Here is a 26,421-nt window from a genome sequence, read left to right as displayed (position 1 = left end):
TATCCGCTCTACCGTTAAAAGGCGGGATGGCCTTCACTTTCATCTGGAGCCTTTGATGGCCACATCTCATCCAATGCTCTCACCATCTGTGTTTTTCTGCTTTCCATAGCACTGGTTACGGTGAGTGTTTGCTTAATGAACCTGAAGCCAGACGCTACCCTCTGCCTCCCCAACTGCCGGGCCTCCTTTACAACGTGAATAAACAATGTGAATTGATTTTTGGACCAGGTTCTCAGGTGTGCCCGTATATGGTAAGTGTGTGGGGCCATCTCTGCCCTCATCCCTTGATTCTGGACAGTTTTCTAACACTTTTACATTTTAGTTACTTATTTTGAGAGAAGCAGAGACAGTCTGAGTGGGGGAGGTGCAGAGAGAAGGGGACAGAGAGAATCCCACGCAGGCCCTGTGCCACCAGTGCAGAGCCCAATGCGGGGCTCGAACTCGTGAAACCACGAGATCATGACCTGAGCCGAAACCACGAGTCGGATGCCTGATCGACTGAGCCACCCAGGCACCCTGATTCTGGCATTTTTAATTCACAGTTTCCTACTGGCTTCTCAGTCTAACATCAGCCACTCACGGTAAACTTGAGAAGGGTCCACTGGCTGTTCAGGACAATAGTAATAGTGATGTTGGTGATCAAGTAGGAATAGTGCTTGCCGCTGGGTGGTACTTCACCTACACATTCTCATTACCCTGTCGTGGCAGCCCAAAAGAGAGATCCCCATTATCATTTTCATTTTTCACGTGGGAAAGTGAGCTCAGAGAGGAAGGGGTCACAGAGCTGGTGATGGCACAGCTCAGCCCTTTTCTCTCCTTACCTCTTTTTGTCTCCCCTGACTTGTCGGGGTGACCTTTACCACCCAGAATCTTCTAGATTCGGTGAAGGCGGTTCATGAGGCAAACCTGTTCCCTGGTTTCAGCTTGTCAGGGCTGTGTCCTGTGACCATGTGGGGCTTGAGATCATTTCTGGCGGTAGCTCAAGTGGTGGGTGTGGGATATTTTAATCTGTGTGCTGTGGGCACTTGGACCAATGCTATCCATTGGTTATCAGGGTGCAAGTGTGCTTCCATAAGGTACCCCCTTTGCTTCCTGTGGGAGTCTATTTGGCTGTTTTGGAGGGAGAGACTTCCGAGATAGCATGGTGAATTGGGAAACACAGGGATTCCAGGGAGATAGTAAAAATTTTTAGTAAAATTTGTCCATGATTATATTCCTTTCTGCATTACTCATGATGGCAAAGATTCCCCCTTTACACCATCTGAAGTCCTACCAGACGTCGAAATGTGTCTCCCGGGCTGCCCTCTAAGCCTTTGGAACATTTTATCATTCATCATAGCAAGGAAAAAAAACCAATCCCTTTCCAACCCACGCTCTCTCGCCGGCCAAACGTTAGTTGAAAGCAGTCCTTGCCTGGTCCCATAACGTCTAATCGCTGAATTTTTGTTTAACGCAATTGAGCAGATGCAGTGTAGACGGCTCTGGTGCCATAATGTGGACGGAGCGCACAAAGGCTGCCGGACTCAGCACACGCCCTGGGCAGACGGGACAGAGTGTGAGCCTGGAAAGGCAAGTAGCACCCCAATCCGTTCTTTTGTCTCGGGGCGGCAGAAACGGGCAAAACTGTAGCTGTCAGCTTGGTCGCCGTCGTTTAGGATAGAAGTTGATGCAGTGTGTTTTAGCATGCGTAATACCTCTTGGGGCCAGGAGGTTCGACTTTACATTTGAAAATTGGGAAGACTTACATTACAGTGCAATAATGCTGCAAGACACCGAGCCATCATTATTGCCTCAATTTGAAAACCCCCCTTCTCTCATTTTAGCCTCCCTCAAATCCCAATGTGCTTTTCAGCGAATGGGTACATTTAATGCGAGACGGTGTTCCTTTTTCTTTTCTCTCTTTTGCAGGAGGTGGCGGGTGGGGGAGTGGCGGGCAATGGAAGGCTGTTTTTAAATTGATGGAGGGTCTTAAAATCAAAGAAACGCAGATATACCGTGAACTTATTTTGTTCACTAGTGGGATACCACGATTGTCCCAGCCTGTGTTGGTCCTTTAAAGGAGCTGTGAGGTCGCTTGGGATATATCCAAATGCAAATTCTGAATTGGCATTTATTCCCACTTATCTGTTAATGACCAAACAAAATCTGCTACTCGTACAGCCCGGAAATAACGATGCATCCACACCCCTAGGAATATGATCAATGCCACCTTCTGCACTTGCTTTCCACTGCAAGAATAAAAAGTTAGTACATCAGTGATACCATCATCATCATCATCACAAAAAAATTGGCTACAAGAAGTTTTAGATCTGATTTTATCCCTTTGGAAATGGTGTCCTTGCACTCACAGTGATGCAGTCCTGGGACTATTTTCTGAGTCTCTTGTCATCCTTACATAGATTTTTCCTGTCTTCTCTCTTCTTCCCACTGTCCACTTTCCTTTTAATATTCTGTTCTTGGCTCATTTCATTTGCCTCTAGTTTCCCTTGTGGAATTAGTAGCCCTCAGGATGTGTCCATAGAAGAGGTCCTCAGAAATGACAGACTGGAACTCTCCCTTCCCTGATCTTCTAGATAGGGAATTTAAAAAAGAAGTGACTTCGGCTCATTGGGGCAGTGTCCCCATACACCCAAGCCCCTCCCCACCCTCTTTTCCTCCTCTGCTTTGTCTGAAGCGTCTACTATGGTGGCCATACCTCAGGCCCACTGAGCTCCTTTGGTCCCAGTGGTCAAGCAGGAAGACCGGTGGCTTCTTTACTCGTGTGTCAGGGTGGTTGTAAAGTTACACGAGCTGGCGACTATGAAAGCTACTTGAAAAATTACGAAGTTCAGTACAAAAAATTAAAAATTACAATGAAGATGATTTTATACCTGACTTACTTGGTGACTCTGTCAGCTCATGTTGTCACTTCTTGATGGCTAAGGACCTCAGCACTTGAGAATACAGCTTTCCCCAATAACAACCTAACCAAAACTATACATGGACATGGGCACAGTAGCTTTTGCACCTTTCGTTAACTTCGAAAGACATTGCTCTCCTTGGCCAGAGAGAATTCTTCACTTTTTGCAGGACGTTTATCTCAACGTGTTGATGGCTGGAAGATCACAGGTTTGAGTGAGAATATGGTTCTCAGGTTTCCATTGATCCAGACAGACCATTGATGCAAGTTGTTCCTAGATTGGACCTAGCTGATGCCTTGGTTGGTTGGCTTGAGTTAGAGCCAGCTAACTAGGTTGCTTAAATTGATTCTGTTTGATCCCAGAAAAATCACTGGTGTTATCCCGTGGTGGTCCTTAGTCAATCTGACGTACCCACCTGCTATGTCCATTTCTCACGTACGTTATCGCTGGAAAAACCGTAACAAAGAATTTTCAGTAATAGGATGACGTGGCTTGTATTTAGTGATAGTGCCGCGAATGGGCTACCAACGTCAACGTAGCATTGTGGCATCCCAGTCAACCCTGAAACACAAAAGAAGTTGGGAGGACATTTGTCGTATCTTTTTCTGATCTTCTGTTTTCGTAACAGAAGCAGAAGATAAGGGGTTGCAGGGTAATCTTACACCTGAGGGATGGAGAAATTTGGTAGATCTTTCAGAAGTCTTTTTCAATGTATGCTTATGTTTAGCAAGAGCAAAAGACTTCAAGGCATTCCAGAGGGCAGGCTCAGAACACTCTCAGAGAAGCAACTATGCGGAGAACACGATAGGTAGCTGTTGGTTCTGTTTTAGAAAAAGTATCCAAGTCTAGCAGCTTTTATTAAAGATGCAGGCACGTGTGTGTTTATTTCCCTGACGAGCTTTTATGCATTTGGCATACGCCGATGATGGTAGATTTGTTGGCATAGAAATCCTTGGTGTTCTTTTTTCCTCCATTTTGTTTTGTTTTCTTAGAATTAGCAGTAAAACCATATGCCTTTTCTCCAGCCGATTCGGACTCCCTTTGCAGTGGGGTTAATTTCTTGTTTCTTTCTCTTCTTTCTGCCCTGCTCCCTCAGCAGTGATCTGTCTTGAGCTGCTGACACAATGTTATTTTGATGAATGACTCTAATTGTCTTTATTTTCTCCATTCTCTTGTTAAGTCCATTAACATTTCATTTTAACCCTTTTTGTGAGTCTGAGGTATGAAACTCTGGTTTTAAGTCTCCTTAGGACAAAATCGACCTACCTCTTCCAACCTCTCAAAAAAGATGCATTTATATAAACTATCGTTTAAGTGGTCCTGGATACCTTTAAAAAAGGCTGACTATATTTTGGCTTGGATTCCACCAGCCGCTTAGCACTTTGTTATGAAGTAATGGCTCTTCCACTATGTAATTATTTGTCGAATTTGCCTGGTGAAATAGAGTCTCTTGGGACATATCTGCCAAACAGCTCTGATTTCCAGGCACTTCTCCTATTCTTGTTGTTGTTGTTGTTGTTGTTGTTGTTGTTGTTGTTGTTGTTTTCAATAAGCTCTGTACCCAATGTGGGATTGAACTCACGACCCTGAGATCAAGAGTCACATGCTCTTTGGATTGAGCCAGCCAGGTGCCCCACTTCTGTTATTCTAAGGTTCTTCTTCTCCTTCCCTTCCTGCGCATCAGTGATCACATCAGTAAGGAATATTTGATTTGCAGATCAGTTTTTAATTGTAAGTATAGGAATTTCTCATTATTTTGTAGAATTTGTAAAACCTGTTTTTAGCAGCTGGTCTTGAGGGCTGGATTTGAGAGTCATCAGCTATGACCCCATTTGTATATTAATTAAGATTTTGTTTAGGTCAGATCCAATTATAGTAATGTAAGCAAATTGGCCCTTTTTTCTGACACATACAAAAAAATTAGTCCCGAGCTAGACAGGTTATAGAACTGTTGTGGCAGCTCCACAAATCATCAGGCAGAGACGTAGGTTCCTAACGTCTTCCTGTTCTGCTCTCCTGTGCAAATGAATTTCCTCCTCAAGATCACAGAATGGCTGCAGCGACTCCAGCCATCAAGTGGGTGTTCCAGGCAGAATGAAGCCAAGGGGCAGGGGACAAATGGGCAGAAAGACCTTCCCAGGAATGTCACCCAATGTAGTCTGCTGACTTCTCTGATCTGTGCAAGAATCTGCAGAAATACAGATTCTTTTACCAAGGATATAGGAGAGAATGGATATTGGGTAGGCAGCTTGGGGTCTCGGCCTCACTTAACTATGTCATTAATCTTGCCTTCTTACAATTTTTTTTCTCTATTTAATGTCAAAAATTATTTCCATTTGCTCGCCATCGGGAAGGCAGCATATGTGTCACAGTTAAGAGTTGTATAAGTGTTTGTCATTATCTTACTAACTTTATTTAGTCAGGTCCCCTGACTTACACAGCTGTGTACTGGGTGCTTTAGATACGCTGTCTCTAATGTTATACTCACGACAACTTTGCAGGTTGGTGTCCGTTTTCAGCTGTGGAAACAGAGTCAGGGACTCACCTAGGGTCTCAGAGTGAGTTTGTGGCAGAGCCCCCGCTCACCACGAGACCACTGGCCTTCCAAGCTTTGTCTTTCTAAGACCTGCACCGTCTGGCATGGCAGCCAGTAGCCGCACATGGCTAATGAGCCCTTCACATGTCAGTCCTAACCTGAGATGTGCTTAAGAGAAAACATACAGCAGGTGTTGAAGACCGAGTATGAGAAAAAGAGTGCAAAAAACCAAATTGTGCCTTGATCGCACACAGAAGTAATACTATTCAGATACTTGGAGCTAAGAAAAAAACATATTAAAATTCAGTTTTCTTTTTACTTGCTTTAAGGTGGCTTCTAGATATTAAAAACCTTTTCTTAAGTGTGTGGCTTCTGGTACATTCTCATTGGATGGTGGTGCTCTAGACCAAGCTACTACCTCTCTCCTTTATTCGTATGTGTGTACGTTGCAATAAACGTTCAAGACCCTTGTGGAGACAAATCCAAAGTGATTTCGGGAAGTGCCGTTGTCCCTCTTCCTCCGCCCGCCTTTCTCGGGTCCAGAGTTGCCCAGAGTTCTCTGCACAACGTTTTAAGCCTCTGCCACACAGCCCAGGGAAAGGGAGCCATCCTCAGATGCCCTAAGAGAATAATTACGAGGGAGAAGGCGCTGCAAAGTAGAGAAAGCCTAAGTGCACCCTTTGAGTCATTGTTGGCTGAGCCTTCTGTGTGGCCGCCCCGTTCAGTCTGGGACCTTCCCCTGCATCTTATTTGTCATCCATTTTCCCAGCACGCTCCTCCCCCGCCCCCACCCCACCCCCGGCCCCGGCCTCGGTGGGCCTCTGCCTCTGCCCTCCCTGCAGATAAATCACGGCAGCCAGCCACCACCAGCTTCACTTCAGAGATCTGAGCAAGCTGCGGGGCATCACCCTCCTGCCGCCACTGCAGCCAGCGCTTTGTCCGCTGCTCCGTGACCTCGCTTTGTGTCAGGGCCTCACACCCCAACAATGGCAGAGGGTTGAAATGGGCTTCTCGAATCCCTTGTCCTGCTGAGGAGTTTTATTCTGTTTGGTTTTGTTTTAAGCATCATGGCCTTCTTCCTGCTGCAGGCTGGAGAATATGAAACCATTAGTAACAAAAAAAGCAATAAAGTTTAGGGCTCTCTGGAATATGTCCATTTTGCTCTAGTCTCATCCTGTGTGCTTTGGTGGAGGGAGTTTATAGGAATCCTCTAACGTGCTTTTTTTTTTCTCTGCCACTTAATTAAAATTGGCTTTTCGAATCTGCGGGGAGCAATAAAACATATTTTACCAGGCTCACAGCATCTTTGAGCCTTCTTAATGGACATTTGCTCTGCAAATCCAGTAACTCACTTTGGCCCCGTCTGCAGCCAGTCTGCCCGCTTCCTCTCCTCACTTTTCCAAATAGACTAATTGAGCGCTTTGAGCCTGGCCACTGGAGTTACCCTGAGAGCCTGGAACCAGCCACTCATTGGTTAGTTTTATTCAAGCAAGTGGTAAATGAAGACATGGCCTAAAATCAATAAGGACGAGATTAAAATCCCTACAGTTTTCATTATTCACATAGATGATGAAATGGCAGCATTTCAAACTAGCATGTGGCGGGAGAGGTGGGGTGGGGGTGGGGGGATGAAGTATGCCATATAATCAAAAGGACAGTGGGTCCTATCACGTCTCCAGCACCGAGCTCTCCCTCACTGTTCCCCTTATTAAACACAGCACTGCAAGTTTGGATTTTGTGTTCCCAAAGAAATGGAGGTCCCTGTGACTGATGGATCCTGGGGAAGTTGGAGTCACTTTGGAACCTGCTCAAGAACGTGTGGAGGGGGCATCAAAACTGCCATTCGTGAGTGCAACAGACCAGAGTAAGTCCTAGAACTCCTTGCTGTCATTATTGGGATGGCCCGATGGGAGCCCTCTGGAAGGGAGTCGTTCGGCTGGAAGCAGATGGAAAACCCTTTCCCTGGTAGAGAGTAAGTGCCTTTCTAGGGCTGCTTAGACTGGTGGTATCCAATCAGTTTATTCCCGGGCCCTGTCCTCTGAAGCATTAGTTTCTCCCACCATCCTCCATTAAGACTTCGGTCTACCCCAGTAGATGCTTTTTGTGTTGGTTGGTCTGTTTAACAGTTTGACAGTCAGGCATATCTCCCTGCCTCCAGAGCTTGGTATAGCTGGCCAATGAAGGGAAACAGGTTTTCCTGAGGAAATGAAGAAACTGGACATTTCCATCCAGATTGTAGGTAACTTGTACCCTTTCCTGTTAGCTACTGAGATGTTGGACAGGGCACACGGAGCTCCATGGTGATAGCAGACTCTAAGGGACTGAGAACCTCGAGTCAGGAATTACTTTTAGAATCAAGTTAGTTGTTTTACGGGGAAGACACCTAAGGCCCATCCTACAACTAGACAGTATACAGCCTGGGAGTATCCTCCCTTTCAGGATAATTCTCCTTATGTGACCAGCCTAGCCTTGTAGCACACATGTTCAAATGAAGTTGATTTTTTTCCCCCCGGCATCTAGCCCAGGAGGCGTGCGTATTTATAAGTAGATTTTAAAAAATCAGATTTTGATGATAAGGAATGACATCAAATTTTGTGTGACTCCAAGATGTATCAAATCTGAAGGACTAGAAGCTAATACATCACGTTATTGCCATCAAACCTGTATAGGCTAGGGGGCCGAGAAGTCTTCGTAGACTAGTAATAGTTTTTAGATGTATACACCGATAACCATATTTAAGAACCAGCTGTCTTGGGATTAGGTAAAGTGATTTCATCCGGTAGTATTCATTTCTTTTTCACAGACTGTGTTGGGGTAGCCAACTGAATTGTAGACAGAAGCACACAGGTACAACAGTGACGTGGGTGCCGTATATTAGGGTAGCGTAGCACGATGAATATATTGATGTATGTATATACTGGTATGGTATGATAGGGTTGTATAAGAAGGTGGTAGAAACCAAGTACAGGTGCTCCTCAGACTTAGCTGGTTGTTCACAGGTAGGAAAGGGGCCTCGTGTTGGCAGAGCTTCCAGCTTTTTCATAAGAAAAATCTGAATCGGGGCGCCTGGGTGGCTCAGTCGGTTGAGCATCCAGCTTCGGCTCAGGTCATGATCTCGCAGTATGTGAGTTCGAGCCCCGCGTCGGGCTCTGTGCTGACGGCTCAGAGCCTGGAGCCTGCTTCCAATTCTGTGTCTTCTCCTGTCCCTCTCTGCCCCTTCCCTGCTCATGCTCTGTCTCTCTCTCTCTCCCTCAAAATAAATAAACAGTAAAAAAAATTTTTTAAAAAAAGGAAATTCTGAATTGTGTTCACCAGTAAAGAACGTACCTTTAGGCCACTGTTGCCAGCCGTGGCCTAATAAATACTCATTCGTGCAAATCACAAATGACAATCCATTTGTTTCCCTTTATTTTTGTCCACAGTCCAACCTTTATTTCATGTCCATGTGATATTAGCCTCTGTAAAGACAACTAAAGAGCTCTAAGACACAGACTATAGTCTGTAGCTATGGGTATAAAGAGTAAACAGTAGTTTATCAATAGAGTCTATAGTTTCTGTTAGTTATTTAAGTAATAGTTAAACCTAGTACATGCTTTCAAAAAATTCAGACACAGAACGATATGAAATAAAAAAAATCTGTCATCATCATTCCTCCCTCCCACCTACTCCCCGCAAGAAATCACCGGGGAAAAATGATTTGACGTGCATCACTTTGGACTTTTAAAAAAGATTTGTCATGTAATATGTATTATATGAAATAAGTATTCTGTAGATATAAAATAAGGATCATATTATATATAGTGTTCCACTACTTGCTTCTTTCAAGTCAATTACAAATCTTAGCTGTTGGTATTATTGAAGCTAAGCATTTGAAGCTAATAGCAAATATGACACATTTTTTTAAAAAAAATTAAGAACTATGCAGTAGCTACATGGAGCCACATTATTACCATCTTAGTGAGCTGTTATTGTCGTGAGGATATGACTGTTGCCAACAGTAGGCATTTTTGAAATGGTGACTCAAGAATACATCGTTGAAAAGAAGTGTTTGGTCTTTTTTTTTTTTTTTTTAAAGTCTTCGAGCAATTCTAGAGGTAATGTAGAAAGTGGAGAGAGATAAATCACTTCATAATTGGAACGAGCCAGACAAAGAAAATCACCCAGCGTAAAGATCTCAGCAGGAAAGGGTCTCGAGCCTCCAAGTGAAGCAAAGATCCGTGCATTCACAAGTTAGGGGCTGATCATTAAAGACTTCAATTAGAGGTCCTTGTCCTTGCTGTTTGCTATGGGAGGTTTTAAAAGAATACAATCCCCCCAGTTGACTGTCAGCCCTGACACCATTTCATGAAAGCGCTTCCAAGTTATTTGCACTTTGGGATGTCCCTGTGAATTGAGGAAGGAGTCTGCCTCCGAAAACTTTGAGGAAGTCAGTTTGACGAGAGAAAGGGACACAGAACAGGGAAAATCGGATCCAAATCTCAGTTTGAAAGCTCGTTCAGAGAAACTCACAGAGCAGATGGTTCATTATGCAGGAATGAGTAGTAGTTGCTTCTGACTCTCAAGGCGTTTGAGGGAAGTGGTGCCCCTGGAGCTGGCAACCTGCCTCTTCCCGGGTTGAGGAGCCCTTTGAATATAATGTAGAGCCCCAGTTTTAGTCCAAGGTATGTCTCTATTAAGACCCTGAGTTGTTTTTATTTCTTTTTTCACACTATTCATGCGATTCAAGAATGTATTTAACATCCATACTTTGCGCTGTATTTTTAGGGTTGTTTCCCTTGAAAGCGTAAAAGTTACAAAAGAGAAATAGCCTTGTCCTACACATGGGATAACGGCATACTCGTGAACAAGCTGTAGAAACCAGATGCTTTCTGATTTTGGTCAAAAGGTGTTTGTTCTCAACTAGTAGGCGGTCCTGCTGATTTGCCATCATGAGAATAGGGCCCTAATATTTTGTCTTTAAATGTTTTATTTATTTCTTAATCCCATCTTTGACCCATGCCCTGTAGATAAGAGCTTATGTTCTGATTTGTAAACACAGTCCCAGTTTAAGTCTGTTGCCCAGGAGAAGTTATTCATAGCTACCCTTTACATTCTCTAAGTGTCCTGAATTGAACAATTAACTACATGATCACCCAATCAAATCTGTAAGAAACATGTAATACAGTAAAACCTAAAATCATAACTGCCAAAAGCATAACTTAGGGTACCAAAACAAAGCCACCGTTGGAACTAGAAGTCGCATTTATCAGGCCGTTGGGCCCTACACTTGTTATTTCGTGCTCTGAATTGACTCTGAGCTTCCTAGTAGCTAGAAAAAAAAAAAATGTATACAGTTTTTACAGTCCATCCAAAAAGAAAAATTGTCCCAGTTCTTTGGGAAAGAACTGGTGCTTCCCTTCCCTCTTCTGGTGCTTCTGTTTTGCTTTTAAGTTAGGAGGTAAGTTAAATTAAAAACTAAGAAACTCATAAGTGTGAAGAAAAGATTGTGAACTAGATATTTTCCCATTTAGGCTTTCACCATAGTAACTGCTTATGAAATCTGGCATACGAGCAAGGTAATAGATGTCTATTTCATCTAAGGAAACGAATCGCTCATTTGGCTGGAAAGAGTTGCAGCAACGTTTTTTTTTTTTTTTTTTTTTCTTTAGGCACTGAGTTGGGTGAGCGTATTTCAAAATTCAAGAATTAGTTGCTGTGGGAAAGCTATTAACTAATGAATGAATAAAGATATCCAGGCCTTTAGACTGCTCTATTTGGAAGGATCATTAATGATTGCAAGTATAGCTCTCTGGCCCATCCCATCTAATCCCTGAATAGCCTTTCAGCATCCACTGCAGTTGTCCATTAGACCTCTTCCCCAAACCCTCCCAGCATAGGAAACACACTACCTTCTGGAGCTGCCTGTCGAATCGTTAGAAATTCCTTCCCTGTGCTAACCCTAATCTGCCTGCTGCAATTCATTTTAAGTGTTCACAGAAGCTGAGATTTCTGTTCAAACCCATTTGCTGACCAAAATTTAGCTTTCCTGGAGGGTGAACACACGTGTGGTGATCTTTGCAAAAATTCCTTCATAGCTTTGGCCATGCAGTATCATGAATTTTCTTTGTATATGAATAGGCATGGTTGTGTACTATGTGCCTGAAAGAAAGATTCAGCTCAGCTGTGCTGAATGTAGTTACTTTCATAGTAATTAACCTAGCAGTTTCATTAAGTCCTTTCCATCTGTATTTGACCTGCAGTATTTTAAAGGATCTTAATAGCAGGAAAATGGTTAATATTATTTTTTTTAATTAATTAATTAATTTTTTAACATTTTTATTTATTTTTGAGCAGGAAAATGGTTAATATTATTTTTTTAATTAATTAATTAATTTTTTTAACATTTTTATTTATTTTTGAGAGACAGAGAGAGACAGAGCATGATTGGGGGAGGGGCAGAGAGAGAAGGGGAGACACAGAATCTGAAGCAGGATCCAGGCTCTGAGCTGTCAGCTGTCAGCACAGAGCCCGACGTGGGGCTCGGACCCACAAACCATGAGCTCATGACCTGAGCTGAAGTCAGAGGCTCAACCGACCGAGCCACCCAGGCGCCCCGTGGTTAATACTATTTTTTAAAGCTGCATTTCCTCTAATTTTTATTATTTGTCTACATGGGAAAAAAAATACTCCCATCCAGCGAAATTATTAAATTACAGCATGAATTTTTTCCATGCTGAAAGGTAAGTTAGGTTGGCTACAGCCTTCCCCGTTACGCAGTCATTGCAAATCAGGCAGGGGTACTCTGGGATAAGAGAAAAGGCACATGTTCTGAGAGGGCAAATTTAAGTTTGTTGATAAAATATAATCTGTCTTTACATAAAAAATAGCAGAGTCACAGAATGAGTCTTAATACGGAAAGAGGCCTGTCTCAAGAGAGGAAGCCGAGGAAAGACACCAGATCATGAGCTTTGAATCCGGGAGACCTGCGTTGGTCCGTCGACCAGCAGGTCTCACCTGATGGACATGTCACCTTGCCAGGTTACCTAACACTTCTGAAACAATTTCAAACAAGCCTTCAGGAGCAAGGCTGCCACTACCTGCCTCACAGCACGGCTGGACACGGTCACAGAAAGTGGCATGGTGCCTTGCACGCAAGAGTGGCTCACGGGTGGGCAGACCTTTACCGTAAAGGAACGTGTTTGCCACAGAGCACTCAGTAAGTGTTTCAGACTTGAGGATCAGAGCGTCTGTGACCCAGTTATTCAACCTTGCTGATACAGTGAGAGACAGACACCCGCGACATGTGAAGGGTTGAGTGTGGCTGCATGCCAATTAAACCTTATTTATGGATATTACTCTTTGAATTTCATCTAACTCTTATGTGTCTCAAAATATGTTTTATATTTTCTTAAATTTTTATTTTTTATTCATTTAATCACATTTTTTCATGTTTATTTTTGAGAGAGAGAGAGAGAGAGAGAGAGCAGGGGAGGGGCAGGGACAGGAAGACCCAGAATCCAAAACAGGCTCTAGGCTCCGAGCTGTCAGCACAGAGCCTGGTGTGGGGCTCAAAGTGAGATCACGACCTGAGCCGAAGTCAGAACCTTAACCGACTGAGCCACCTAAGCACCCTTTTCCTTAATTTTTTAAAATAGAAAAGCCATTCTTATCTCACAGCCAGGGAAGGACAGGAAGTGGACAGGATTTGGTCCACAGGCTGTGGTTGGCAGGCTCTTGTAATAGCTAAACATTTACAGTGTGGCAAGCCTTGTTCAAGTGCTTTGAATGTATTAACCCAGCTGACCCTCGCTTACACCCTGATGAAGTAGATACTAAGATCATCTCCCTTTTACAGGTAGGAAAACTGATCCTTCAAAAGATTAAGCAACTTGCCCAAGACTGCACCATTATTAAGAGGCAGGCCTGGGATTCAAACCCTCTGTTTGCACAGTCCCCACCTATGACCCTCAGCAACACTGCCTCTCCCATGGAGGGTTTTCTGTGTGTTGTTTTTTCAAAATGTCATTTATAAAAGTAAGTCAGTGAATGCAGTTTGCCACTCGATAGTGGTCAAAAGCAAACGTCCCTTTCCTCTGAAGGGAAACTACCTGTAAGTATTTATTATTCACAGCCCAAAAAACTGCTACATGTGGGCCGTTTCTGGGGTGCATTAAGACTTGTTGTATAAGAGAGCCAAAAGAAAAGAACCAACTTTTGAAAATTTAATTTCAAAAAGAAAAATGAGCTACTGTCAGGCGATAAATAAACGGTTAATCCTGCATAGTTAGTGGGCCTTTTAAGAAGATTCCGCAAAGATCATTTCAATCTGAGGAAAAATTGCAAGAGGTCTTACATGTAGCACATTTAAAATGCGTTTCACCTGAACAGGTATATGGGCCTGATCTGTTACTCATGTATCATCTGTGATATTGTGTGCATGGGACTAGGGCGTCTTGGTACTTAGAGAAGAGCTGGGAATTCAGGAAGCCAAGGCTCTATCTCTAAATGGCACCAAAAAAGGAAGGAAAAAAAAAAAAAAGTCTTGACCATAGTTCCTGGATAATGTAGCAGAAAGAGCACAGAGAAGAACCCAGGGAATTTAGAATTCTAGTCCTATCTCTTCTCTTTTTTTATCTGTGTGATCATGACAAAGTACTTGACTTCTCTGAACTTCCTGTTGCTCGATATAAAAATACTGCCTCTGCCTTACCCTTGGGCAAGATAGGAGTGTATTTTAGGGAGTCAAGTGCACAGTGGAGCTAGAAAGCATATGGGCTTAATAGCGTTTCACGGAGAAACAATGAGACACAGTTATTGTTGGGTTAGGTGCCATGTTGTATCCCTAGATACAGTTTTCTTTGTGATAAATAACTGAATATTTATCCGCCTCCTTACTAAGCTTCCCAGATTCTGAGCTTTTCATGGCAGGTGTACAATATCATCTCTGTTCTACATGCAGGATGGAGCTCAGAGAGGCCAGGTGGCACCCACAAAGGTGTCCAGTGTGTGGCTGCAAAGCCCATGCTCCTCCCATAGTCTACGCATGTTTCATCTAGGGAGCACGTTGCGACAGTATCATGGCGGGTGGCCCCTCCTGACGTTTGGTGCTCTGCAGGAGCACTGAGTCCTGCCTTCACTCTGCACACCATGTCTTAGCGCAGATTCGGTACTCAAAGTGCACGGTTGGATCAGATTAGGTTGGGGGTGCTGACATATTAGCACAGTAGCTAACGTTTTCAGCATCTACTATTTGTGCTAATTTTAGACAAGGGGGCACCTGATACTCGGGGGCTGAGAACTTCAGAACTTCATCTAAAGTCATGCACCAAGGGTAGGGTCGGGACTGGAACCCAGCTCTAGCTCCAGAGCCTTACCTGTTCTGTTGGACCGGCTCTTGTTGTATAAATGGGCATGGATGTCTTTCCCATTCACCCAGGTCCCAGCTTAACAAAACAAAACAAAAACCCCTTTGTATGCTCCAAATTGCCCTGAAAGATTCATTTTAAAGAAGAAAAGTGGAAAACTTTCTTTCCGTTTCAGAGATGTCCATAGAGTAGCTGTGAAATCCGACCTGCTCCAGCCCTGGGTGGGCGAGCCCAACTTCCTACGATTCTCTGATCTTCCCGTTTCCATGCTGAACTTGGCAAGCTGTGGACTGCTAGGAGAAACGTTGTATAATTTAGTCATTGGGTCACATCTGGAAAATACATGTACATTTGAATTTCATCTAATTCGGGGTTGCATGTCGAGATGAAATTTACACTCTGGTGCTGTGCAAGGCACCCTCCGTGCTCTCGTCACACAAAAGTTAATGAAACCAGTCTGCTCTTCCTATTAAGTTAGTCACAATATGGGGATGTTCCTTTTACTCCGTCTCACTTGTAAGACAAAACAAAGAAAAACAATGGTTGTGAGGGTGGAGAGAAGGAGGGAGGGAGGGAGAGAATGAATGTAAGTAGAATAGCACAGGTTTTAGGCTGGTCTCCTGTGAGACTGTCATGTTACAGAAAGTAGACAGGGAGCATTCCACTGACTCCTCTGGGCCTTTTACCTTCCCCATTTTGAAAACCAAAGGACTGCATTTTCAGGAGAGAGAGGACAGACTATTGCCCAACAGATCCCAGGCTTTGTATTTCAAACTCGAAGTTACGTGCTCTAACGTTTCATCTTCAGCACTGCCTTCCTCAGTAACCCCTTCCCGTTTTTATAGATGGAGGGGCTGAGGCTTCTGGAGGTTAAGTGACTTGCCCAAGGTCATACACTTCATGGTAATGAAAGCAGAAGGCACACGCAGATTTCAGAGCCTCAGTCCTGTCCTCTGTCATCAGTCACTTTTAGACATGCTTCCCTGGGAGACAGGAAGCCACGGATGAGAGAGCGATGTGGGGAGAAATCCCTGGCAATACAGCGCATGTGTTCTTTCCCTTTCCCCAGGCCCAAAAATGGTGGGAAGTACTGTGTAGGACGTAGGATGAAGTTTAAGTCCTGCAACACAGAGCCATGTCTCAAGCAGAAGCGAGACTTCCGAGATGAACAGTGTGCTCAGTTTGACGGGAAGCATTTCAACATCAACGGTCTGCTTCCCACTGTGCGTTGGGTCCCTAAGTACAGTGGAAGTAAGTGCAACCGGGGAGGGAGGGGAGGTGCCGTGGTTGGTCGGCAGGCCGGCCGGGGGTCCAAGTCCGAAACTCACATTGCGTCATGTGTTTCCTCTCTAGTTTTGATGAAGGACCGTTGCAAGTTGTTCTGCAGGGTGGCAGGTAACACGGCCTACTACCAGCTGCGAGACAGAGTGATAGATGGGACGCCCTGTGGCCAAGACACCAGTGATATCTGTGTCCAAGGCCTCTGCCGGGTGAGTCCCACATCGCGTTTCCTTCACCGTGTCTTGCTGCTAAGCCGTGATTTGTGGCTTCCTCGAGAGACCAGCGGCGAATATCTGTGCGCTGTCTCCAGGGAAGTGGTTTTCCGAGCATGTTTCCCAGGGCAGCATCAGCAGTGGCATTGCTTGATTGTGATGCCGAAGTTTGAGAACCGGCGTCCTGCATTTTTCCGGCACTCTCAACCTCTGTGAGGATCTGCGCAAAACCTCCCCGCGAAAATTTATTACAATAATTTGTGTACACACACCTTCCTTTACTGTAACCTCGGGGCTAACCCTTAATCATTTGGTTAAGGGTTAAACCAAATGCTTCCCACACAGCGAGTTTTCTAGACTGAATAGCTCTGTTCCAGAAAGACGTCGTAAGGAATCAGGCTTCAGCCAGGCCTCCCATCAGATTTCTCATTCTGATTTCAAACACCATAGCTTCTACCTGAGACCTACCTGTTCGTTACTCTTGGATGGGACACGGAGAAACTTCTGGAAGATCGTGAAGCACGAGTGCAGTGATTCCTAGAGGGCTTGATACCATTTCACTGTTCTTACCAATCAGAAAACATTCTTAGCGTTGCCAGGCTTTGAGATAATTTATTTGTTCCTTGTGTGTGGTCCAGGAAAATGGGGATTCTAGTCAGTTGGGTCTGATGCAATGAGCCCCTGAGAGCTTCACCCATTTCCCAACTCAGAACTGCACAGTCCATGTTTGCTTGTCAGTCCGTTCGTAGTAAAACACTGAGCTTCTCCTCAGAGGCATTTTTTTTTTTTTAATGTTTAGTTTTAAAAGAGAGAGAGACCTGAGCAGAGGAGGGGCAGAGAGAGAGGGAGACACAGAATCTGAAGCAGGCTCCAGGATCTGAGCTGTCAGCACAGAGCCTCACATGGGGCTCAAACTCCCGAACCATGAGATCATGACCGGAGCCGAAGTCAGTTGCTTTGACTGACTGAGCCACCCAGGCGCCCCTATTTTTTTTTTTAATATTTTATTTTTAACGCGCCTGGGTGGCTCAGTCGGTTGAGCGTCCGACTTCAGCCCAGGTCATGATCTCGTGGTCCGTGAGTTCGAGCCCCACGTCGGGCTCTGTGCTGACAGCTCGGAGCCCGGAGCCTGTTTCAGATTCTGTGTCTCCCTCTCTCTCTGACCCTCCCCCGTTCATGCTCTGTCTCTCTCTGTCTCAAAAATAAATAAATGTTAAAAAAAAAAATTAAAAAAAATAAATAAATAAAGTTTGAGAAGTCTGTCTACAAATAAGTGGAATAAATGAGAAAAACCGCTCAAGAATGAAGACATAGGAATGCTGGCGGGGGTGACTGTATCCAATTAAAGATCTGCTATCTCAGGGCGCCCCTGAGATATTAAAAAAAATATTTTTTTTAATATTTTATTTTTAACCTAATCTCTCCACCCAGTGTGGAGCTCGTACCTGCAACCCTTAGGTCAAGGGTCACGTACTCTACCGACTGAGCCAGCCAGGCGCCCCTGTACTTCTCAAACTTTAATCTGTAGATGAAGCACCTAAGTGTCCTCTAGCATGTCAGAATTCCACCCAGTGGATCTGGGTGGAGCCCAAGGTAATACATTACTAACAGCCTCAGAGATGCCCATGGCTGCCGGTCCAAGGACCACATTTTCCAGACCAGGGCTAAAGACAATTTGAGTTCTCAGCCGTTGCAACTTTAAAGGGACGTTCTTGTCATTTTTGGAATGCGTCATTCGAACAAACATGCTACCTGCCGTTTCATAATGTTTTCTGATTTGTATAACTTTATAATACTTACCATTCATTTCAAACGTTTCTTCTTAAAAGCAAGCTGGATGCGACCACGTTTTAAACTCAAAAGCCCGGAGAGATAAATGTGGAGTTTGTGGTGGTGATAATTCTTCGTGCAAAACAGTGGCAGGAACATTTAACACAGTGCATTATGGTAAGAACCTGTCCCTAAGAACCGTGAGAGGGAAAATAGTCAAAGTTGAAAAATTGTTGACCGCACGTAGTATGTAAAAATATTCACGTCAGGCGTAAAGTCAGTCTTGTTAGGGTACATTAGCTGTCCGGCTAGAAGACACTCAAGAGTGAGAACTGTATTACACCCCTGGGTGGCCCACCTTTTATTCCATACCTAGAGAAAGTGACTTGTGCTGTGGAATACTGAGTTTTGGCTAAATTCTTTTCAGGTTACAATACTGTGGTCCGAATTCCAGCCGGTGCTACCAATATCGACGTGCGGCAGCACAGTTTCTCAGGGAAATCAGAGGATGATAACTACTTGGGTAAGATGGCCTGTCCCCTGCCATGGGCGGGAATTCTGGTTCTCCGGAGCCGTTGGCAGGTGCTCCCTCCTTCCCCCTTCAGCGCACAGAGAGCTTTCAGATGTCGTGTGTTTTCATACAAGAAGTTGATCTTGAAATTCCTTATTTTGTTTCTCCCTCATGTGTATACCCTCCAAGTATGGAATGAAGAGTCGTGTAGTTACCCTAGTCAATATCAGGGCTTTATTCTGGATCGCAGTAAATAGGAAGGCCCTACATCAGATTTTGAAAGTGCTTACCTTGTAAGTTCAGCGTAAAAATTTAAAGGTACCACTTCCCCTAGTTTTTGTGGTGTCAGCTCTAACCAGTTATAGACCACTGGTGTGGACCTATTCGACATTTCGTTACGCCCTGTTATTCCAAAAGGTTCTAGAGTGGTACATTTTTCTCATGTCATGACTAGAATGGCCCGCCTTGTTCCTTTATAGATTCTTCATCCTTCTCTCATGTCCAGGCACATGACTAATTCATGTCTGTGCCTTCTGTTTAAACCACAACGCGCCAACAGCCCTGTGTTCATTTCAACAGGTTGCTCAGCCCAATCCCACGTCAACTTGTCCTTCTGTAAACCGCTGTGATTATGAAATTTTCCCAACCACTTTTAATTAAGAGAAGGACAAGGGGAGTGAGGTCATGACTGAAGGGATTCAGCTGGTCACCTTGCACAACCAGACTCCTCCAAGCCACGGAAGGCAGCGTGGCTTGCCCTCTGATCTAGAAGAAATCACAGCAGTCTGGCTGGGCAGTCACGTTTTAAAAGAAATGAATGTACTTGTTCTCTTACAATGTCCAGGCAGAAACTCTATTTAATCTATCTGAATTCAGCCTCTGTAGAGGCTTTCTCCACACATTTGGGCATAATGAGCTAGTCAGTGAGTATTTGTTGAATCAAATTAGAATCCCTATCTGTATTTTGGAATATCTACATGAAATCCTTCATAAGTAGACAATGATCCTTTGGCCACACATGCTAATCCAGTATGATACGTATACACAACTTCATCATAGTATTTTCTGCAGTGTATATTCATTCATTCATTCATTCATTCATTCCCTTATTTAATATGTGCCAGGCACTCTTCTGGGTACAATAAGCCAAAATAAAAGAATAAGTAAGTAAAAATCACTGTCTCCTTGGAGCTTTTTAGTGAGAGAAGAGAGACAATAAGCAATAACTTAACAGATAAGCAAACTGTATACTGTTAGAAGGTGGGAAGTGCTATTAGAAAATAGAACAACAGAAGGGAAATTGGGATACTGAGGATGAGTTGGGAACAATGGAGCTGAAATGTTTGCATTGTAGCAGGAGAAAACAGGTTGATTGGGGGAAGAGCATTCCAGGTAGAGGGAACAGCCAGTGCAAAATCCTTGAAATGGGAGCATGTCTAAATTGTTCCGAGAATAGAGGGAGGCCCGTGGGGCTGTAGCTGCAGCACAGAGGAGAGTTCTAGATGAGGCTAACCATGTACCAGGACTAGATAATATAGGGCCATATAACCATTGAAAGGACTTGCTCATACTCTGGGAGACATGGGGAGCTAGTGAAGGTTGGGAGCTGAGGAATAACTTGATATAATCACATTTGTGTTTTCAGAGGAGCACTTAGGCTGGAAGAAGGGCACAGAGTAAATGCAAGAAGACTGGTTGGGAATTATTGCAGTAGTCCAAGAGAGAGATGCTAGTGGTTTGGTCCCCATTAGGAGCACTGGAGGTGACAGTACCTGGTTGAAATCTGGATATTTTTTGAAGGCAGAATCATCATGATTTGTTGGTAGATTGAATATGGTATATGAGAGAGAAAAAGAAGTCAGGGTGACGCCAGGATTTCTACCTGAGCACCTGAGAAGACAGAGTTGCCATGAGCTGAGCTGAGATAATTTGTTTGTTATTTATCCATATGACCAGTAGGGTCTTAAGGTCAGAGGCTGTGTCTTTATATCTTTAGTCCTTGATGTGAAGACGATACATATACATGCTAAGTAAATGATTGTTCAGTTGTTAGACGGTCAATGCTCATGTTTTTTTTTTTAATTTTTTTAAATGCTTATTTATTTTTGAGAGAGACAGAGACAGAGACAGAACGTGAGTGGGGGAGGGGCAGAGAGAGGAGACACAGAATCTGAAGCAGGCTCCACGCTCTGAGCTGTCAGCACAGACCTGACACGGGGCTCGAACTCACAAGCTGTGAGATCATGACCTGAGCCGAAGTTGGCCGCCCGACCGACTGAGCCACCCACCCAGGCGCCCCAACTTTACCGGGTGTTTCCTATGTGCTTAACAGGGGGATGAGATTATCATGTAAATATACAGAACCATCCCTTCTTTTAAAGACCACGGAGTGTCACTTGGAATCATTCACTCAGTAACTGCGTCACCTTTTTCCCACCCTAGATATCCAAATGAATGGTGACTTTATAAAACAATTAACAAAGTTCTTGTGGATGCTTTTCAATTTACTTTTGGGGGAAATCCACATTTCTCATTTCAGCACCGAGCAAAATAGGTCAAGCGTTTTTGTTTTTGTTTTTGTTTTTGTTTTTGTTTTTCGTGCCCTGCGTTATAAACTTGAACATGTGGCTGCTATGGCCCTGGTACTTCCTAATTAAATCCTGCAGCATCGCATGCAACCTCCTTTATTAATTCATTTCCTGAAAGTCAAAAGCCATGTTGACCTGCTTCTTTCTTTTCCTTGAAAAGGAGGATTCTTCTCTCTTCTTTCCCTTCTTGGAAAGATCTTCCAAGTAGTAGCCTTAGTTCAATTGAACTTCATGAACCAGGCCAGGCACCTGAATTGGGGAGGCTTCCTGATAACCTTGTATTCCTCATTGGAGGTTTCTTAATCTCCTTGTAAAGAATGAAAGCAAAATTCACAAAGATTTGTCATCTGGGACATGCAGGCTGAGGCATTCGTGGCTCTTTAGTGGAATATTGTGGTAAAGTCACCTGTTGACCAAAGAACTTTCTGGAAGCAAATGAGAAGTATGCAGGCATAGATGGCCAGTCACAGTTCACTGAGTGTGAAAGTCAAGACCTCAGGGCCTTTGAACATTGCAGTGGCTTCTTAACAAGTGAGGAAGAACATGATGTCGTCCAATCTGAGGTGTGTACAAATTTACGCTCGGCCCGAAGGAAGGTAGAGCAAATGCTCCAAGAAGGTTTTAAAACCCACAGCTGTTTCCATTGCTGAGGTATCTTCATCCTTCTCCCTCACATTTTTTTAAAGGCCAGTCAAGCCACGCTCTTTCCGCATGCGTTGGTGAGGGAGCCGTTTCCAGGGGAGAGGGCCTTTGTAGCAACCTAGCTCTGATGGGTGAAATGGGGGGGAAACCAACCCAGGAAATTAGCTCCCCTAATCGCATTAGTGGAAGGTTGGGCAGGAGACTGTTGTTTGCAGGAAGCTATTTGTTTCACAAGGTACCGAAGCAGAAAGTCTCCCTGTCAAAGGTCATCCTTTCACACAGCCCGCTCCCTCCGGTTGGGTTGGAGCCAAGCTGCACCCAGTGCCACCATGTTCGAGTTTCTTTAGGAGAAAAAGGGGCCATTGCCATGATACGTGTTGTCTCCAGTTCACTTAGCTCTTGATTAATTATGGCAACGGGAAGGCAGGAATCAATTCAGTTGGAGATAAAGCACGAAGTTCAGTTCACCTGACGACTCCTATCTCTTTCCCTCTTCACCATCTACTGGGAGAAGGAGCACGCAGGGAAGGGGAACATGGCCCGAGTTGGCACAAGCCGGAGAGGAAGGCAGGAGACTTTGGGGAGGAGCCCCAGAATGGACCTGAGGTAGACGGTTGCTCTTTGAGTACGACCAAAACTGGATTATCGCTTAATTTACAGAACAGGCCTTGTGACATCTCATTTCCCCTGTTCTGGTGAAACATCAGCTGGGTAGCCAGCAGGCGACTTCCCTTGAAAGGACTGGGTGATTTTGCTGGCAGCACGTCCTGCCATCACCGTGTAAATGACCCACATTAGGAGGCAGCTTCGGGATGTCTGAGGGACCATGGAAACAACCTCGCCTCCAATCAGTGACCCATTGCAACTCCTGCGTCTTGCATGGCCGGTGGATGTCACGTTGCAGAAGCTGCAGGGGAGACAAGGCTGTCAGAGGTTTACACTGACAGGGAAACGGTCATTTGCCTGGAAGCACTCTGTTCTCCTTGCCATAAATGTCAGGTCCGATCCATCACTCCTTCTTTTCAACGTCACTGATTGAGCACCTACTATGGGCCAGGACCTTTCCTGGGGTTATAAAAGTGCATTGTTCCATGGTCACTTGACTGGCAAAAACAATGACTTAAATTTTTTCAAATCTGTGGCTCACCATATTTGATTTCAACTTGTATGTTAGAGAAAGCATGCATGAATTCATTCACTCATTTAACAGACGTTCATTGACCTCGTCGTTAGAAAATTTTAGTGGTTCACAGGCTCTGGAGACAGACTTCCCATGATTAGAAATCACCTTCCCTTGGGAAGGTATTTTAATAATATTTACGTCATGCTTTTCCCATCCCTAAATTAGGCATCCGTAAAGATATGGTAAGAAGACAGCGCATATGAAGGCATCCTGATCGGATAGCAGCTGCAGCCAGTGTGCACTATCTTGTTTAATGTTTATAACAATCCAGTAAGAAACCCATTAAACAGAGGGAGAAGTTGAGGCTTAGAGAGGTTATGTAACTTACCCAAGGTCACATAAACTTCTCAGAAAGTGGAAAGAGTTGGAATCGTTACTGGTCTGACTTCAGACCCTACACCCTTAACCCACTTCATTTTCCTACCTCAGTGTAGAAAAACGTATGGCTGACTTAGGGATATGAATGGAAATTGAGGTTTATTGTTGGCAGTGAATAGTGTGGCTGGAAAGATAGATTAAGATAAGATTGGCAAAGACCCAGGCAGGTTATGCTGAGTTTGAACTGCGTTGTATAGGTAGGGAGGATTATCAAAGGATTTGGGGTCAAGAAGAAGCCAAGATTTTGGAGGGTTTGTGTTTTTAAAAGCTTTTTTCCCTGTTACCACATTCTTCCCAACCATTTCATATGAAGGTATCTCGTTCTTCCCTCAGGACCAAGGTAGGGCTTATATGAGTGGGTAAGTAAAGTACTAGATTAGGGACAGAATTCAATGCGCTTGATCAGTGACCCTAGAAAGAGTAGTTCTTGCATCAGTGTAGTGTCCAAATGACTGAACTCTGGGGGTTTCCATGTCCAAGAAAACAAGGACCCTGGTGCCACTGAGCCACCAAGAATGTTCAGAGCCTCATCTCAGCCCTCAGGCATCTCCGCAAGGCCAACTTGCCCTAAACCCTCTACACCTCTCCTACATACACGCTGCTTCTGGCCTGCCTGGTAAAAGACAAGATATCACCTGCATCGGTGAAAGAGAGGTTAGAATCTGGCTAATGCCTAAGACAGCTCGGCTCTCCATCCCACAACCAAGATCAACGTCACTAACGTGATGCTGAGGCATGACCTCATGAATCGTCCGCTGCATAGTTTCTGGAGCAGCTGGGATAAATTGGTTGACATTGGCACCCGGGATGAAACCTACCTGCTGCCCGAGTTAAATTTCCATATGCCTTTTATTCACTTAAATACACGGCCTGTGCGTTTCGATTCTCTCCCTACTGAGATTTACTAATTGTGCACCACTTATAAAAGGTAAGAGGGCCTTTTTCTGATATTTTGTTCGGGGCCAAATATTTAATAGCTCTGATTTATTGAGTGCCTGTTTTATGTCAAGCCCAATACTCAGAAGTATTCATTATTCCAGGAGTAGTAGAACTGAAAAAAAAATTAAGTGGTACTTAAAATAAAACCAAAATTGTATAATAAATACTAGGGGGGAAAGATATGATTGGGATTTTCTCTTGAGAAATTAATCAAGTAGTATGAAGATAAGTTTGTTTTTTCTTACATTCAATAAAATTATATTTTCATGTCAATCATGCCCAGGGTTTTAGATGATAAGATAAAGCAATTGATAAATATTCCTACCTAAGTTTTCCAGTTAAATTATGTGCTAGCAGAGTAGTACATTCTTTGCTTAAATTTGTTTGAATTTCACAGAAAAATCTGAAAAGGAGTTATTTTTATAAAAGCTTTCTGGAACTGGGGAACCTAGGTGGCTCAGTCAGTTACACATCTGACTTCGGCTCAGGTCATGATCTCGCGGTTTGTGAGTTGGAGCCCCGCTTTGGGCTCTGCGCTGATAGCTTATAGCCTAGAGCCTGCTTTGGATTCTGTATCTCCCTCTCTCTCTGTCCCTCCCTCTCTTTCTCTCTCTCAAAATGCATGAACATTTAAAAAAGATTTTTAAAGCTTTCTGGGGCTTTATTCACTTTCTCAATAGTCTCTCTTGCACTTGGACTTAGGTAAATGATTTCTTCTGAAGCAGCTGTCATCTTAATCTTCTCTGTCCACTGTATTTACTTTCCCTAAGTTTGTAAGTGGTCTAACTCCATCAAGCTCTCAGTTGGCCAATATTTTGGACAATATGACTTTTCATGCTTTTCTGATTTTTTCATCTTTTTCAAGACGTGCAGTAGATCCAGTCATTCTTTCCAAAAACAAAGTATTTATTGATGGGGTACCATGTCCTCTTTTTGAAGCTAGATATAGCAGTGCATAAAGGGGTCCAGAAATCATTGCCCACATGGGGCTTACATTCTTGTTTGGGGAGAGAGAGGATAAAGTGTTATGGAAGAAAATTAAGGGCAGGGGAAAGGTATGGGAAGTATGGAATCTGTGTGGTAGTGGGAGGGGGGTGCAGTTTTAAAAAGAATGATCAAGAAAGGTATATTACTTATCTTTTATTGCATAACAAATTATCTCAAGACTTTGTGGCTTAGAAAGCAACTGTCTACTATATTCCAATGTCTGTGTGTCAGGAAATTGAAAGCAGCAGTGCTGGGTGTTTCTGGCTTGGTCTCTCATGAGGTGGCAGTTAAGACTTCATTTAGGGCTGTGATCACATCCAAAAGCTTGACTGGGGCTGATGGCTCCATTCCAAAATGCCTCATTCGATGCTGCTGATAGAAAGCTCTAGTTGTTTTTTTTTCTGTTTTTTTTTTTTAATTTTCTTTTTTTTAATTTACATCCAAATTAGTTAGCATATAGTGCAACAATGAGTTCAGGAGTAGATTCCTTAGTGCCCCTTACCCACTTAGCCCACCCCTCCTCCCGCAACCCCTCCCCTTAACCCTCTGTTTGTTCTCCATATTTATGAGTCTCTTATGTTTTGTTCCCCTCCCTGTTTTTATATTATTTTTGTTTCCCTTCCCTTATGTTCATCTGTTTTGTCTCTTAAAGTCCTCATATGAGTGAAGTCATGTGATATTTATCTTTCTCTGAGTGACTAATTTCACTTAGCATAATACCCTCCAGTTCCATCCACGTTGTTGCAAATGACAAGATTTCACTCTTTTTGATGGAGAAGGCTTTAGTTCTTTACAGGAACTCTCTCAGTGGGGCTGCTTGGATATTCTCACAACATGGAGGTTCAGCTGGCTTCTCCAAAGCCAGAGAATCAAGGAAGAGTTCCCCAATGCCTAAGACCTGGCCTTGGAAGTCACAGTCTGTCATTTCCTCATAATCGCAGTGATTACACAGTCAGTGTTATTCCATGTGGGAGAGGACGACACAGGGTGTGAATATCAGGAGGCAGGGATCATTGGGGCCATATTGGAGGCTGACCTCAGTGAAAAAAGTGACATTTAAGCATCATGTTGGCCGTGAAGTTTCAGATTTCAATATCTGTGAAAGAAGACTAACAAAGATTCAACAGGCTCAACTAATCCTAACAGAAAA

The 26,421-nt window shown here is 43.8% G+C and overlaps 1 protein-coding gene across 3 annotated transcripts in view; it reads left to right on the top strand.

Moving 5' to 3' along the window:
* The window catches only part of ADAMTS9 (ADAM metallopeptidase with thrombospondin type 1 motif 9), a 162,711-nt gene that overhangs the window by 37,307 nt on the left and 98,983 nt on the right, over positions 1-26,421 (top strand). For all 3 annotated transcript variants that reach the window (XM_045493434.1, XM_045493432.1, XM_045493433.1), the window contains 7 exons: positions 110-251; positions 1,465-1,569; positions 7,155-7,300; positions 15,850-16,031; positions 16,134-16,270; positions 18,103-18,220; positions 18,471-18,566. In XM_045493434.1, coding sequence (XP_045349390.1) covers positions 110-251; positions 1,465-1,569; positions 7,155-7,300; positions 15,850-16,031; positions 16,134-16,270; positions 18,103-18,220; positions 18,471-18,566 — 926 coding nt within the window. The remainder of the gene's footprint in view (positions 1-109; positions 252-1,464; positions 1,570-7,154; positions 7,301-15,849; positions 16,032-16,133; positions 16,271-18,102; positions 18,221-18,470; positions 18,567-26,421) is intronic.

This window comes from Leopardus geoffroyi, chromosome A2, assembly GCF_018350155.1.
Source record: "Leopardus geoffroyi isolate Oge1 chromosome A2, O.geoffroyi_Oge1_pat1.0, whole genome shotgun sequence".
Lineage (NCBI taxonomy): Eukaryota > Metazoa > Chordata > Mammalia > Carnivora > Felidae > Leopardus > Leopardus geoffroyi.
This window is presented reverse-complemented; position numbering and strand designations above follow the sequence as displayed.